Here is a 17414-nt window from a genome sequence, read left to right as displayed (position 1 = left end):
AATCTAAATGTTTATTTATTAGCTTGTTTCATGTAGTAAAAACAAGGTTTATATTATTGGCAAATTGGATTTAAATAATCTCAACTCACTGTTATTGGCCAATAATAATCCCAACTCATTTAATCACCAATAATAATCCGAACTATTCACTTTTGTTTGTAAAATACTCCCAGTTAAAAAAACACTAACTAGGTTAAAAATTTGCTGATGTGGCTTGCCACGACACATGCCACATCAGTTGCCACGTAATCGAAAAATGCCACGTAGACTGCCACATCAGCTGCCACGTCATCAAAAATGCCACGTAGACTGCCACATCAGCTACCACGTCATCAAAAAATGCCACATCAACTGCCACGTCATATGACACATCAGCTAAAAGGGCCAACTCAGATGCCACATCAACAAATTTTTAACCTAGTTAGTGTTTTTTTAACTGGGAGTATTTTACAAACAAAAGTGAATAGCTCGGATTATTTTTGGTGATTAAATGAGTTGGGATTATTATTGGCCAATAACAGTGAGTTGGGATTATTTAAATCCAATTTGCCTATATTATTTTATCAAATATATTTGGCTTTATAACTTTATATGCTTTTATAAAAAAATATAAATTATTATTTAAGGTTGATTTTATGCTTTTATAAAAAAATATAAATTATTATTTAAGGTTGATTTTTTTAGTTTATGTAGACAAGTTAACTCAACAAAGCTTGGGAATCAGTTCGGTTTCAGTCATGGTGGTTAACAAAAGCTTCAAAATCCGATTGGTCGTTTAACTAAGATTTAAAAAATTTGTTACTAAATTAGGTCTCAAGCCAAGATCTTCAAATGCTTTCAACTTCAAATCTTTTATTAGTAAAATATGACCAGGGTTGACATTTTGGAGTCAAACACAGTACTTTTTAGCAAGTTATCATGATGTTCCTATAACAACAACCAAAATAGTATATAGCTCTTCTTATTAACACAGTGTTATATGGTCACAAGCTTTTTTCTTCTTTAAAAATAAAGCATCCAGATGAGATTTGGAGGGCAGTTATTATCTATGTTTGACCTAGTTAACTTGCTCTTGGTTAAGGTTGACTTCATTTCAACTTGATCCATCATTGATCTTTTAGATATGAATTCTGACTCTTGACTTCACATTGGATTACAAATTCGCACACCCGTGTTTTGCTGGTCTTTTTTAGTCATTTTTTGTTGGGTCCTACAACAATGTTGATGTAGACAAACTGTTGATCCGCGTAATAGTTACATGTTTGATTTTTTTTTTATTGTTTCTTGCAGTATAATTTTATTTGTGATATTAAAACTTCCTTTCAGGCCTAGGTGTTGATTATTTTAGTGTAATTGGATTGACTTGTTAATCTAAGTGTATCATAATATACATCAAACAAGTTAAGAGAGTGTGGAATGCACGCTTGAAAAGTTCGAGGGAGCCGTCAAATTGTTTCAATTAGAAAATGTCGTACACGACTCTTAGATTATCCAAGCATTCGTTTATTTTAGATATTCCCCAACATTAGGTTCACATGAAGTTCATAAGATTATATAAAAAAATATCTTATTTATTCAAAACAATACAAATACTGACCATAAAGAATTTCATACATAGCATGTCCCACATATAAACTGACAAAACTATCACACAAAAAAAAAAAAGAAAGAAAACAAAAAAAAAGTGAATATCATGGACAATAACATAATGTTGCCCAATATAATGGTTAATAACTTAGAACGCCATGGCATATGTGGCAACAAATATCAAAAATATTATAGGAATGGTTGTGAATCTTATTGAAGTTGCATCTGAAGAACCATTATCTGTAGATGGCACGGTCTTTGTTTCAGTGCCTGTACCTGAAGGGGATCCTGGAGACGAAGAAGGTGTTGTTCCTGAAGGAGAGTTGGTTGGAGAAGCAGCTGCCCAATTTGAAAACACAGAACAATGAATAAGTTTATAAATTGTAGTTGGTTGGTTTTGAAAATGCAAACTAATGAATGTTTTCTAAACTAGAGCTTAAAAATTTGACTCATTTAGCTATGAATTAATTGATTTGGTATTTTGGGTTATGTTTATCTAAAACGGGTGAGACATGTAAAGTAAAAATTAGTTGAAAAGGATATGGGTCAACCGTGAAAGTTGCTCATAGCCTCATAGTGTATGTTAAATGTACAAAACCTTTTAGTCTGGTTTTTTTAGGAAGTTTATAAATAATATAATTATTTTAGCATATTTGACTCACTACAAATTTCAAAAATACTTTTATGAATAAAAAGTGTATGTTAAACCCGACCCTTATGAGAGGTACAAAATATTACCCGTTTGACTGTGTTACATAGCCCACCCGCCCATTTTGACATATAACATATTTGGATCAACTAAAGTGTGGACTTTTAGAACATATCATAAATCACCAGTTGACTTTTCTTAACACTTGAGATCACCTCTGGATCATTTCAAATTGTATCACAATATTGTAGTATCAAAATTTGAATTCGACATGTATTTATCATGTGACAATAGTTTGAATAAAAATACGGTAACTAAATGTTTAGATCATTACCAGTGCATTGACTGGTTGGTGGTTTCTGGACATTGCAAGCCTTAGGCAACTCAAGAGCCTGAGTTTGGTTAATATTAAGCCCCAAAGACGAGCCACCGCCATTAAGAACTTGACACAGGCACTGTGGCTGTGACCGGACCACGCTAGCCAGTTGGGTGCAGCATCCTGATGATGGTGTCGATGTGTTGCCCGAAATGTAGTTTAGGCATGGAGACAAACTAACTAAAACACTTGTGCAACTTGAAGATTGAGCCATTGAGCTTCCATATAGGGCAGCCATTGTGATCACTAGGATCATTAAGATTGTGTTGGTTTTTTGATATCGTGCCATTTGGGATTTTGGTGTTTTTTTTTTTTCTTTTTTTTTTTTTTTTTTTTGTGTGTAATTTGGGTTGAAGAAGATAATTTGACTTTGAGGTTTTGGATGAGAGTATGCAGGTTTTTTGGTTCTATATATAGGTAACCTACTTATCCTATTTTATAATATTAGCTAATAGCTACAAAAAGATATGCAAAGGGAAATGTGTAGTATTGAAACAAGAATCACTAGATAATTAAGATATGTGGGTTTAGGTGGTCTAAACGGGTCCAGGTCAGTTTCGGGTCTAATGTACATATGCAGTTAGCTAAGCTGGTTGTGTTCGGGTCAACCTGGCGGGTACTTAGGTTGACCTTTTGATTTATAACATTCTAAAAAATATATGCTTTATGCCATAGTTTAAACTAGTTGGGTATCATATTCCACAATTTAAAAACATAAATAGAAAATAACATTAGGTTTTATAGTTTGAATGGACTCTGCTCATACGTATTTGTTGTTGTAAATTGCATTTAGAGCACCATTTGTAAAAAATAATTTAAGAATGAATTAAATTTGGAGTTAAACAGTTGTATTCTTGTCAATCCGTGTATAAGTATGTTGTATTCGGATTCATATGTTTGTCTAATATGATTTTCAAGATCGTGTTATAATAAATTTTGAGGTTCATGCCATTCTCAGCCTATCAACCTGCAAACGTAAAACATGTTATCATTCGACTTTTGATCATAGAAGTGACACGAGACTTGCATCTCAACTACTACCAATTAAAATATAAAGAAAAGTCTTAAATATGGTTTTGTTTTGTTCCTACAAATTTAATAATTTTCATTGAATTCCACTATAACGATATATGTTTTTGTGTTTGAGTTTTTCTTGGCTATAGGATGGGACCAAATCTGATGTAATTACTAATTAGGTATTTAGATGATCTGCTTGTTAACCAACCAAATGGAATCAGTTAACTAACCACCAAACTCTATAAACAAATTCCTTTTTATTAGTTTGATAGGCTATACACACACGCAAAGCTTGAATCCAATGGTTAAATAATCAGCTCAAACCAATAGCCCAGCTACAATCTCTTTAAACTGAATCCAAAGCTTGAGCCTATTAGCAGCACTTCCATTTGATAAGCCCAATACCTCATTAATAAAAACAAAACATTATATAATACCAAAAGTTGAAAGCGCTTAAGAACAGTGTCTGTTTTTAGGTTTTCATAATCCACACGTGGCAGTCGTTTATATAGTTTTTTTTTTTATGAAAGGTTTACTTCATTAAAAAACAGCAAGCCGACCCCGAAAACCGAGGCGACCAGAAAAAAGGGAACTACATATTTACAAATTTACAGTAATCCAACCAATTAATCGAATTATACTTGGACCTACTTTTGAACCAAAGAAACCCGAGCGTTTGCACCTCACTAAAAATATCTTGTACCTTTGCCTGCTTACCCTAGAACCTCAGGTCATTCCTTGCCTTCCAAAGGCACCAACACGAGACCACTATAATTCCGAGAAGAGCATCTTTTTCCCTTGTCGTTTTCCGCTATGATTGTGAATGTCTAGGAGATCTCTGAAGGAAAACGCGAAGACATTTGGGATCCTGCACCAAGCGCTGATTTTCTGCCAAAGGACCGTCGAAACAATGCATGCTGAGAAAATGTGATTGATAGATTCATCGGCAGAATTACAGAAAGAACAAGCCTCATTGTCGATAGGAATGCCTCTCCTGATTAAAGCACCGATAGTAGGGATCCTATAGAGACCCGCCCTCCAAGCAAAGACGTTACACTTAAGAGGAACCCACTTGCTCCACTCCATGACGAACCGACCACTGAAATCACTGCTATCAATAATCAGTTTCTTAACGGAACCAACAGAGAAAGACCCAGATCTGTCCCGAGCCAACGCCACGAGTTGGACCGATTGGAAAGCGATATATCGAGCAGTTTATTGCGGAGATTACCCATTTCCGACAGATCCTCTTCAGTGTTTGGGTCAGATCTCCATAACCACAACCCTTGCCTCTCCAATCTGTTTTTAACCGAGCAATTTTTAACCACTTCCAATTGAAAAAGGTTTGGGTAACACATTTTCAGTGGTTGATCCGTGAGCCACGGGTCAAGCCAGAAACTAATATCCTCCCCCTTTCCAATAACCCCTTTGAAGAAGTTCCTGATCGGCAGATTTTCGGCACCTGGTTTGTTGATAACAGAGATGATGTTTTGCCAACCCCCCCCAGTAGTCTTTTTGACCGGAAAAAAATCCCATTTGGAACCTCCTGTATGAATCGCTGAGATCACCTTAACCCATAAGTTCTCTTTTTCGGTCTTGAAGCGCCATCCCCATTTCGCTAAAAGGGCTGTATTAATGGATCTCAATTTATTAAGGCCCAAACCCCCACTTTCCTAGGGGTCGCCACTTTGTCCCACCCGACCCAATGAGTCTTTCTCGCCTCGGTAGAACCATCCCAAAGAAATCTTTTAACATAACCCTCGAGATCGTGAATCACTCTAGCCGACGCTCTATAAATGGAAAAGTAGTAATTGGCAACTCTTTCAAGCATCGACTGAATTAGCGTGACCCTTCCGCCAATAGAAATAGTAGATGCTTTCCAACTCGACAAGCGCTCTTCAAAAATGTCATAAATAGGCCTCCAGTTGACAATACGATTCATATTGGTACCGATTGTCAATCCCAAATACTTAAACGGGAACTTGTCCGGTGTACAACCCACTAAAGCAGCCATGCTCTCCACTTCCGTGTTAGATACCCTAGCCCGTACAGATTAGACTTACCAAGGTTGATACGAAGACCCGAGCACACATAAAAGCTTCTAAGAATTCTAACCACATTCTCAACATTCCCTCTAGACCACTCACCAAGGATGATAGCATCGTCTGCGTAAAGCAAGTGCGAAAGGAGAGGACCGTAATTCGGGAGACGAATGTCGTCCATAACCCTGGCCTCACAAGCTTTGTCAAATATGTAAGATAACGCTTCCATAGTGACAATGAATAAAAACGGGGATATCGGGTCACCTTGTCTCATACCTTTTCCACATTGAAATTCGAAAGTTGGAGACCCGTTTACAAGAACCGACGAGCGAGCCGAAGAAAGAATCCCCATAATTGATTGACACCATTTATCCGGAAAACCCATTTGGCCAAAAATATCAACCACGAACCTCCAACTAATGTTGTCATATGCCTTTTCAAAGTCGATCTTGAGAAAAAGGCCTTCTTTTTATGACTCTTGATCTAGGCGCTCAATTCATTTATCATTAAAGGGCCATCGAGGATGTACTTCCCACTGAGAAACGCCGACTGAGATTCTGATATGAACGTTCCAAGAACCTTCTTCAATCGGTTCGCTAGGATCTTAGAAATCGTTTTGTCTATAACCCCGACAAGACTGATGGGCCGATAGTCGTTCAGGCTAGCGGGATCCCTACATTTCGGAATTAAAGCGATAAAAGAGGATCCACACCCACGACTGATAGAGGCTGAATTAAAAAAAGGCGGTCATCAACTTATCAAAATCTTCCTCAAAAAACCTCTAGAAATGTTTAATAAAGCGGAAATTAAACCCGTCCGGACCCAGGGTGCGATCATCTCCGCAATCGAAAACCGCTTCTTTTATTTCTACCCGCGAGAACCGACCCACCAACCCCGAAGCATCCTGAACATTCAATTTTTTCAACCCATAGCATATCACACGCGATCGATCCGGGCAGTCTATATGAACCTACTCATAAAAAACCTAAGGACCTCCTTTCTGACTAGGGTGGGTTTTGACACCCATCTGCCTCACACATCTAACCCATGAATCACATTACAAGCTTTCCTGCAATTAATCATAGCATGGAAATATTTAGAGTTTTCATCGCCATCTTTAGCCCAGCGGATCCTCGATCTTTGCCTAATGTCTTTAGCTTTATTTTCTTCTGCCTCCCTAATGACCCTTTTATTCTCGATATATACCCACTCCACCTCTTCGGATAATTCTCTAGATTCAAGGGTTGTTTCCAATAACTCGATCTCTTCCAGTGCACCCACCACCGCCTCCCCTTCCTTCTCAATCATCTCCTTCCTCCATTCCTTGATGCGATTCCGAATACATTCAAGCTTCTGTTGGAAAAATTGGTGAAAATAGCATTTTTCACAAATATAGGAAAATGATTTTTTCCTATTTTGGACTAGAAATAAATATAAGAAAATGAGCGGGTTTTATATATTTATTTGTGGGTTTGTGTTCTATGTCAGAAGAGTTTCGCAACGAACTAAACGACGTCCAAAACGTAGCTAAGATGAATGAAATATCGATGCTCAAAGTTGGGTGTTTGAAACATTGAATGCTGAAACAAATGGGAAAGTAGCACCTTGTCCCACATCGGAGGAGAGATGAAACTTAAATGAGTATTTAAGTGGGAACTCTCCATCCTTATTTTTTCATGGAAGCACACACTAAGTGTACTCGCGAAGGGTGCCTCGCACTCGCACTCGCGCGCGTGCGCGTGGCGTGGGCGATGAGGCGCAATTTAGCGCTTTGATGGCGCACTTTGCACACTCGCATCGCCGCGAGCCGCCTTTGTATTTTTTACCACGTGCGCGTGGTGGATCACAGGGGCTGCACGGACCAAGTGGTTGAAGTGGCATGCAGATTCGAGGCGCGTGACGTGGCACTCCGCGCGCGAGTACATGTGGCATGAAGGCGTGCGGTTGCGCGCATGGTGCATGGGTCCTGATGTGTCTTGCGCGGCACACCAGAGTGAGCCAATACGGCGCGACTGTGTGGCGTGCTCGTATAGGCTCACAGGTGACGTGTCCAGGCGCGCATGGCAGTGAGCCAAAAGGACGCAGCGCGCATGAGCGTGCAGACCTGCGCGCGCAAGGACGCGCGCGCACTAGTGTGTCTTGCGCGCGCGCATGAGCTTCCAGCATTTAGTGACGAAGTAGTTTCAGTTCAGCACTCGAAACTGACGAGTCAAACGGTTTTAACTGCGAATTAAATGACGTATTAAATTGCATTGAAGACGTTTAATGCAATATAAACTCCTCCTTTAATTCCTTTTGACTGTTTCGAATTAGGAGCTGTATAAATACAGCTCCATACCCAGCTGCATATTACACGAGAAACACAACAGCAAATTCATTTTCTCTCTACAGTTTTTCCTGATCTTTCTTTTGCAGTTTCAAGGTAACCTTCGGGTTGTAGGCCAACTCCGGCAGTACGCTGCTTCGGCTGTTGTACCCTGGGAAACAAAACGAGTACTCCTAGGAGACTCGAAATTTGTTTTAAGGGAAGCGTGTGTACACGTGACTCAGACTTTCTGCTTCTACTCCAATTCTTGTATTTGTTTATTTCAGTTGTAATAGTATTTTTATTTTCCAGCTTTCTTTGTATTGTAATCAGTAATAAAGTTTGTTTATTTTATTTAATTACGTGAACGGTTCCTGCAATCTTAAAACAAATTTTAAAACACCGTTCGTGTAATCAAAATGATTCTGTTTGGTGATTCAAACCAGTTTTGTTTCACTTAGTTTGTGTTTTAAAAACAGATTTTTTTTAGTTTTCATCTTCAAAGGAGCGACTTTGGTTGAAAACTGTTCTGTTTACCTTCAGAATTTGTCCTAAAAATTGCTAAAAACTTTCTGTCTTGGTCTTCAAAGTTGGACTTGGAAGCCAAACAGTAAGTTCTAATATTTAAAAATTTTCTGTTTCTGGTCTTCAAAGTTGGACTTAGAAGCCGAAACAGTAAATTTGTGGTAATATTAAAATTTAGTTGTTTACTTCTGTTTTTATTGTGTAAAACAGAATTTTGGACTAAAAACTTTAAGTTTTAATTTTTCAGAATGTCGACCGAAAATGTCAACGTTAACAACAACACGAATGTTGTGACGGGAACAACCTTGAATGCCATAACTGTGGGAGCGTCCACAGTGGCCAATCACGCTGAACGACCCGAGAAGTTCTCGGGCCTACACTTCAAAAGGTGGCAGCAGAAGATGTTCTTCTACCTGACCACCATGAACCTTGCAAGGTTCTTAACTGAAACCGCTCCCCAACCTGTGGAAGGGGAGACCGAAGCACAAAGACAGTGCGCGGTAGATGCATGGAAGCATTCGGATTTCATATGTCATGGCTATTTGTTAAATGGCTTGTCGGATGCATTGTATAATGTGTACTACAACGTCAAGACTTTCAAAGACCTTTGGGATGACTTGGACAAGAAGTACAAAACGGAGGATGCTGGCACAAAGAAATTTGTGGTAGCCCGTTTTTTGGAATTCAAAATGTTTAATTCTAAAACAGTTATGAATCAAGTCCAAGAATTGCAAATTATACTACATGACATCTTTGCGGAAGGCATGACACTTAGCGAGACATTCCAAGTGGCAGCGATGATTGAAAAGTTACCTCCTGGTTGGGTGAATTTTAAGAATTATCTTAAACACAAACGGAAGGAGATGACTATAGAGGATTTTGTTGTTCGTCTTAGGATTGAAGAGGACAATAGAATTGCCCAAAAAGGCAGCCATGCGCAAACTCTACTAGCGCAAATTTGGTTGAGCATGGGCAATCCTCTAATGGCAATAAGGGAAAGGGGAAAAAGGACGAAGAAAAAGCGAAGGCTAGCAAACTTGGACCGAAGAAAGGGGTTGCGAAAAAGAAAACTCAAACGTTCCAAGGGACTTGTTACAACTATGATGAGCCGGGGTATCGGGCTAACCAATGCATGAAACCAAAACGTGAGCGCGCGCACATGGTGGATGAAGACGGAATGCCTTTGGTGGCAATGATTTCCGACAAAACCGCAATGTTGGATGAGGTCAATGTTGTGACCAACACTCCAAAAGGATGGTGGGTTGATACGGGAGCGACCCGTCATGTGTGCCCAGACAGGAGCCTCTTTACCACGTTCAAAGAGCTTGCGGGAGATGAGAAGCTGTACATGGGAAATGCAGTCACCGCCGACATCAAGGGTGAAGGAACGGTGATTTTGAAGTGGACTTCGGGGAAGGAGCTCTCACTCTAAGCAACGTGTTGTATATCCCAGACTTGCGTAAGAGCCTAGTCTCGGGATGGTTGCTTAATAAGTTTGGAATTCGTTTAGTTTTTGAGAGCGATCAATTTGTACTTACTAAACGAGGAATGTATGTTGATAAAGGCTATGCCCAAAATGGTATGTTCAAATTGAATGTAATGGCAGTAAAAAAGAACATGAACAAAATTGGTACTACTTCTACTTATATGCTTGAGTTTTCTGATTCGAATAAATGGCATGGTAGATTTGGTCACGTTAATTTTAATTCAATACACCGTTTAATCAATTTAAATTGTATACCAACATTCCATATTGATTCACATTATAAATGCGAAACATGTGTAGAATCCAAACTTACAAGATCATCATCGAAATAGGTTGAACGAATAACCGAACCCTTTGATTTAATTCACACCGATATTTGTGATTTAAAAGCGGTACCCACAAGAGATGGAAATAAGTACTTCATCATGTTTATTGATGATAGTACTAAATATTGCAATGTATATTTACTAAAAAGTAAAGATGAAGCAATAAGTAAATTTATCTTGTATAAAAATGAAGTTGAGAATCAACTTCAAAAGAAGATAAAAGCTTCGCGAAGTGATCGAGGAGGCGAATATGTTGCACCTTTTGCCGATTTATGCGCAAAAAGTAGCATTGTACATGAGTGTACACCTCCTTATTCTCCACAATCAAATGGCGTGGCGGAACGAAAGAACCGTACATTGAAAGAAATGATGAACGTCATGTTGATAAGTTCTGGGGTGAGCCAGGAAATGTGGGGGGAAGCCATTCTCTCGGCTAATTATCTTTTGAATAAGATTCCACTCAAAAAGAGAGACGAAACTCCATATGAGTTATGGAAAAGGAAGAAGTCTTCATACAAATACTTGAAAGTGTGGGGGTGCCTAGCAAAGGTGATTGTACCACCTCCTAAGGCTCTTAGGATAGGACCATTAATTGTTGATTGCATATTCATTGGGTATGTGCATCAAGGTAGTGCACATCGCTTTCTTGTACATGAGTCCAAGAATCCAGATGTACACGTAAACACTATCATGGAGGTGAATCCTAACGTTGTGTCTTGCTTTGAAAATGTGTTTCCTTTGAGAAGACAAACACATGCAACGTCATCAACACCTAATTTTGAAGTAGGTGAAAGCTCATCTATGCCAGTTGATGAGATAGTTCATGATAAGACACATGAACGACCTGAGGTTGAAGAAAGTGATCGTAGGCGAAGTAAAATGCCAAGGGTTGAAAAATCTTCCGGTCCAGACTTCGTTAGCTATATGGTTGAGGGTGAGCCCACTACATATCGCGAAGCAGTTTCCTCTTCAGAAGGACCTCAATGGAAAGAAGCAATAAAGAACGAAATTGATTCGATATTGCAAAATCATACTTGGGAGTTAGTAGATCTTCCACCTGGTTGCAAACCACTTGGATATCGTTGGATATTCAAAGGAAGATAAAAACTGATGGAAGTATTGATAAATACAAGGCCAGGTTGGTGATTAAAGGATTTAGACAAAAGGAAGGTCTAGATTACTTTGATACCTACTCGCCTGTGACGCGCATAACCTCGATTAGATTGGGTCTTGCTATAGCGGCTTTAAGAAATTTGGAAGTTCACCAAATGGACATTAAAACCGCATTTCTAAATAGTGATTTAGAAGAAGAGATTTACATGGAACAACCTGAAGGTTTCTCCGCCCCAGGTCAAGAGGGTAAAGTATGTAAACTCGTCAAGTCTTTGTATGGCTTGAAGCAAGCACCAAAACAAAGGCACCAAAAGTTTGATCATGTCATGATTGACAATGGTTTCAAAATAAATGAGTGCGACAAATGTGTTTATTTCAAAGACACAAACGAAGGTTATGTAATCTTATGTCTTTACGTAGATAATATGCTTATCATTGGGAGTAAGGATAAAATTATCAAGGCTACTAAAAACATGTTGAAAGCGAGATTTGATATGAAAGACATGGGTTTAGCCGATGTGATTCTTGGAGTAAAGATCATAAGAACTAAAGATGGTCTTGTGTTAAGTCAATCTCACTATGTGGATAAAATTCTTGAAAAAATCAACTCGGGAGATACGAGTGTAGCCCAAACTCCAGTTGATACCTCCCAACATCTCAAGAAAAATAAAGGAGATGGTGTTGCTCAGTTAGAGTATTCAAGAATTATAGGCAGTCTAATGTATCTAATGACATGTACTAGACCCGACTTGGCTTACGCGGTGAGTAGGCTAAGTAGATACACCAGTAATACGTGCGCGGATCAATGGAAAGCTATCACGAGGGTGGTTAGATACATAAGATACACAAGAGATTATGGACTGCATTATACCCGACAACCAGCAGTGATCGAAGGATACACTAATGCAAACTGGATATCGGATAATAAAGATTCCAAATCAACAAGTGGTTACGTGTTTACACTTGGAGGAGCTGTTGCTTGGAAGTCTTCTAAGCAAACGGTCATAGCAAGATCCACAATGGAATCCGAATATATCGCCTTGGATAAGTCAGGAGAGGAGGCGGAATGGCTACGTCAATTCGTGGAATACATTCCAAGATGGCCAAAGCCTTTGCCAACCATTTGTATACATTGTGATAGCCAATCAGTGATTGGTAGAGCTCAAAGCTTGATGTACAATGGCAGATCAAGGCATATGCGACTTAGACATAACACGGTACGACAACTACTCTCAAAGGGTGTTATCACAATTGATTATGTGAGATCAAAGGATAACATTGCAGACCCGTTTACAAAAGGCTTAAGCAAAGAGTTAGTAGAAACGTCGTCAAGAGGAATGGGACTAAAGCCCGTGATAAATGGGAATATGAAGGAAACCTAACTTAGTTGACTGGAGATTCCAAGATCTAAGTTCAATAGGACAACTTAATCATATTACCAAAACGGAGTCACTGCGGGGGAGTACTTCCTAGTCCATTCCAAATCAGTGACATGAAGAGAGGTTAAGCATGTTGAGGTTAAGGATTTTGAGTAAATCCAAATTAACGATGATGCTTTTAATGATTCAGGGGAATCACCTATGTTAGAGATAAGTGGGGTCGCTTCGAATGGATTTGTGGGGTGCGCAGATCCTAGAGCTCTCGCAGAACTAGGCTAATGTTCCAGGACCATAATAGGACACGACAATGAGGGGTTTGCCAGAACAGGGAGAGTATTGTGTGAAGTGTATTGTCGTTTACACAAATGGGGGTATGTTCAAGTACATCGCGTCTACAAACCGCTAGTAAGCAACGTATGCTTCACAAAAGAAGGTTCAAAGGTAACAACCTACCTATCTTACAATACTCAACTGTCGAAGTTTATCGTTGAAAAGTGTAAGGAAATGATCGATTTCCATACATGTGGGGGATTGTTGGAAATTTGATGAAAATAGCATTTTTCATGTGGGGGATTGTTGGAAAAATTGGTGAAAATAGCATTTTTCACAAATATAGGAAAATGATTTTTTCCTATTAGACCAGAAATAAATATAAGAAAATGAACGGGTTTTATATATTTATTTGTGGGTTTGTGTTCTATCTCGAAAGAGCTTCGCAACGAACTAAACCACGTCCAAAACGGAGCTAAGATGAATGAGATATCGATGCTCAAAGTTGAGTGTTTGAAACATTGAATGCTGAAACAAAAGGGAAAGTAGCACCTTGTCCCACATCGGAGGAGAGATGGAACTTAAATGGGTATTTAAATGGTAACTCTCCATCCTTATTGTTTCATGGAAGCACACACTAACTGTACTCGCAAAGGGTGCGGAGCACCCTAACTCGCACTCGCCCTCGCGCGCGCGCGCGTAGCGTGGGCGATGAGGCGAATATAGCGCTTTGATGGCGCACTTCGCACGCTCGCATCGCCGTGAGCCACCTTTGTATTTTTTACCATGTGCGCGTGGTGGATAACAGAGGCTGCAAGGACCAAGTGGTTGAAGTGGCATGCAGATTCGAGGCGCGTAACGGGGCAGTCCGCGCGTGAGTACATGTGGCATGAAGGCGTGCGGTTGCGCGCGCGGTGCATGGGTCCTGATGTGTCGTGCGCGGCACACCAGAGTGAGCCAATACGGCGCGAGTGTGTGGCGTGCTCGTATAGGCTCACGGGTGACGTGGCGTAGGCGTACATGGACCTGAGTCAGTGTGGCACACACGCGCATGGCAGTGAGCCAAAAGGACGCAGCGCGCATGAGCGTGCAGACCTGCGCACGCAAGGACCAGCGTGCACTAGTGTGTGTTGCGCGCGCGCGCAGGAGCTTCAAGCATTTAATAACGAAGTAGTTTCAGTTCAGCACTCAAAACTGACGAGTCAAACGGTTTTAACTGCGAATTAAATGACGTATTAAATTGTATTGAAGACGTTTAATGCAATTTAAACCTCTCCTTTAATTCCTTTTGACTGTTTCGAATTAGGAGCAGTATAAATACAGCTCCATACCCAGCTGCACAACAGCAAATTCACTTTTTCTCTACAGTTTTTCCTGATCTTTCTTTTGCAGTTTCAAGGTAACCTTCGGGTTGTAGGCCAACTGCGGCAGTACGCTGCTTCGGCTGTTGTACCTTGGGAAACAAAACGAGTACTCCTGGGAGACTCAAAATTTGTTTTAAGAGAAGCGTGTGTACACATGACTCAGCCTTTCTGCTTCTACTCCAATTCTTGTATTTGTTTATTTCAGTTGTAATAGTATTTTTATTTTCCAGCTTTCTTTGTATTGTAAACAGTAATAAAAACTTGTTTATTTTATTTATTTACGTGAACGGTTCCTACAGCTTCTTCATTATATAACCGTCCGGCAGCCCGTCCCCAATGTATTTTACTTTTTTGCTTTATTATAATAAAATAATATAATTGAAATGAGTGGCAAAAATATTGATATAAAATCGTGTATAGTATGTCAATTTTCATGGCTATTTAACTGATTTGTACTTTAGTATATTTTTTTCTAAACAAGTTAGCATTTTATTTATGCTTCTATTACTCAGTTTAACAATAAATTTGACAAAGTATTAATATATTAAAGTGCTTATACTAAGTTAAGTTAATTATCAATATAGTTAATGTTTATTATTATATAATATTGAAATTGATGGATTCGTGTTTGTTATTGTTTTAAAAGCTCAATACACGCACATCTTTAAATTATTTAGAAATTCAGTAGCATTCAAGATAGAGTATGTTTTCGGTATCGTATGCTATACATGAGTGCCGGTATGTTAACGAACCGAACCGGTATTCATTTTCAAAGTTTTCGATGTATATGAAATACGTGACGATATCCATTTGAGTGTCGATCATAACCGATACCGACCGAGTTCCCGTCGTGCACTAGCTACTAACATTTAACAAGCAATACTTATGATATTAAAATTGAAGTATAAAAGTTTCACTTTTAACAGTTTTTGAAAAGCATTTGAAACTTTGTTTTTGTTTAAAGGATATTATAGTTGATGTGTGCAAAATGCAACATATAAATTACATCAAATGTGGCATAAAACTAACCATTTTTTAGTACTAATGTTGGAAAAAAGTGTGTTTTTGTCTTCCTTTTGTATTTTCAGGATTAAATGAGCTCAAATGAACAAAAGAAGCAAAAAATGCAGCCAAATCTAACAATAATACAAGAAAAGGAATAAACGTGGCATGTCCGACCCCCCGACAGCATCTTCCCAAGCAAAAACAAGAGAACAGAAGGCTGAACACGCCCCGTGCTCAATGAGCACGGGGGCGTGCCCAAGTGTCTGCAGAAAAGACAAAGTTGTAGAAGCTTCTATCACCCACCACGGGAGCGTGCCCAGCGGACACGGGGCCGTGGTCAACGCAAAGATTCGCAGAATCTAGGCAAATGTTGATAGTACAGATACGCTTCTGCACATGGGGTTGTGCCTAGCGGACACGAGGGCGTGGTCAACTAATGCAGACAAACTGCAATTAATGAAGAAAGAGAAGATGGGTGGACACGGGGTCGTGCCCAATGGACACGGGGCCGTGTCCGGGCTTCTGTGCAGGCTATAAATATGGGTGCTTGGCTCACTTGCAAACCATCCATTGGCAAACCACCTCTCTCACACTTGACCCACCCACCACCACCATCACAACCCACATCCACCACCATCATCCATCATCCATCATAGAGTGTGTGAGTAGTCTCGGGATCCAAGATTGATCATAAGAGTTCTTGACAATCAAAGGCCATGTTTGCCTAAGTCTCTTACATCACTTGGTGAAGATAAGTGTTTAGTGTAATACTTTTTATTTTTAATCTTTTTGCACTTTTTATTTGGTTATGTATTAATGACTTAAATAACTAGTTTCCTATGTTAAAGGTGAGTCTTCCTTATCATTTGTCCATGGTGTCTGGGCGTTATTTTACTGTCTATATAAAATAAAAGATTTACACCATTCATATTCCACGGTCTTTATGGAGATATGTTGGCTACCTGGTCGGGGGTTAAGGGAATGGTTTGGTAAGAGTCTTGCCTTGTTCAGTGTATAGATCCTAGAAGGACCTGGGTCAAGCTTAGTAGGACCTCCTTCAATACCCACTGGTATTGGATGGCGGGGTTCGAATTTCTTGATTCCCTCATATGTAAACTACTATTAAAACATTAACCCGGCTACTTAGGATTGTATCCCTGCTGACTCAAACTACTTAGCCGAGGATAACGTCACCTTCAAAAGAGGGACCTACCACATTACGCATTCATAACTTAATTAATTATCTTTCAATAATCCAACCTTTTAGGATTGTATCCTTGCTGACTCAAACTACTGGGTTGAGGGTAACGTCACCTTCAACAGAGGGGCCTACTACTATAACTAAGATAATCTCTTAAAAAGTGCAAAAGTGCGACAATAATCAAAGGTTACACTAAAGGGGAGTCAGATCCAAGTGATTCATCTTGTCTATCTGTTTTTGTTTTTATTTTTATTTTTATCTTTCAACATCTTTAGTTTTTATTTTCTAGTTTAAAACCTTTTTCTAAATTTTTTATTTGATTAGACGTTGAGGATATACCGGTACTAAAAGCTCTTGTGTCCTTGGACGACCTCGGTATCTTACCAACACTATATTACGCTCACGATGGGTGCGCTTGCCCATATGTGTGTTTGGTGTTAGTAAAATATCGTGTTTTATAAATTTAAAACTTGACTAAAGTGTAAAAATGGCTAAAAATATACATAAAATATATAACCACCACACACGCATCAAGTTTTTGGCGCCGTTGCCGGGGACACAAGGATTTTAAGAAAGCTTAAAATCAACGGCCTAATCAGTTTTTCAATTTTTTTTAAAACGCGCACACATTTTTCTGCATTTTAGTTAGTTTTTGCATTTACAGTAGCCTGAACACGGGCCGTGCTGCATTTTTTTTAAACACCCAGATACAAAGTCTGAACACGGGGTCGTGCTCACTGAACACGCCCCCGTGCTGCACAAAACCAGT

At 39.3% G+C, this 17414-nt stretch overlaps 2 protein-coding genes across 2 annotated transcripts; both read right to left on the bottom strand.

Annotated features, from left to right (window-relative positions):
- Positions 1–1548: 1548 nt before the first annotated feature.
- LOC110886267 (non-specific lipid-transfer protein-like protein At2g13820) lies at positions 1549–2961 on the bottom strand. The gene is made up of 2 exons (XM_022134042.2): positions 2571–2961; positions 1549–1926 (listed from the first exon to the last, which is right to left on the bottom strand). Exons 1-2 carry the CDS (start codon positions 2899–2901, stop codon positions 1736–1738), a joined length of 522 nt encoding a protein of 173 aa, XP_021989734.1. The 5' UTR covers positions 2902–2961; the 3' UTR covers positions 1549–1735.
- A 1789-nt stretch (positions 2962–4750) lies between these two features.
- On the bottom strand, positions 4751–6023 carry LOC110883094. Its single transcript, XM_022130943.1, has 2 exons — positions 5693–6023; positions 4751–5256 (listed from the first exon to the last, which is right to left on the bottom strand). Exons 1-2 carry the CDS (start codon positions 6021–6023, stop codon positions 4751–4753), a joined length of 837 nt encoding a protein of 278 aa, XP_021986635.1.
- Positions 6024–17414: the final 11391 nt, after the last annotated feature.

The sequence above is a fragment of the Helianthus annuus genome, chromosome 11 (genome assembly GCF_002127325.2).
Source record: "Helianthus annuus cultivar XRQ/B chromosome 11, HanXRQr2.0-SUNRISE, whole genome shotgun sequence".
NCBI classification, from domain to species: Eukaryota; Viridiplantae; Streptophyta; class Magnoliopsida; order Asterales; family Asteraceae; genus Helianthus; species Helianthus annuus.
The sequence above is the reverse complement of the archived record's forward strand: the minus strand, read 5'-3'. Positions and strand labels throughout refer to the sequence as shown.

Bases quoted from the DNA above. Each gene is read 5' to 3' on its own strand.
- LOC110886267 (XM_022134042.2), bottom strand. From the start codon at position 2,901: ATGGCACGATATCAAAAAACCAACACAATCTTAATGATCCTAGTGATC. The intron at 1,927-2,570 runs GTAATGATCTAA...CAAATTGGGCAG, and splicing joins ACCAACCAGTCAATGCACTG to CTGCTTCTCCAACCAACTCT.
- LOC110883094 (XM_022130943.1), bottom strand. From the start codon at position 6,023: ATGGGGATTCTTTCTTCGGCTCGCTCGTCGGTTCTTGTAAACGGGTCT. The intron at 5,257-5,692 runs GTAAGTCTAATC...CCATTAATACAG, and splicing joins GGGTCTTCGTATCAACCTTG to CCCTTTTAGCGAAATGGGGA.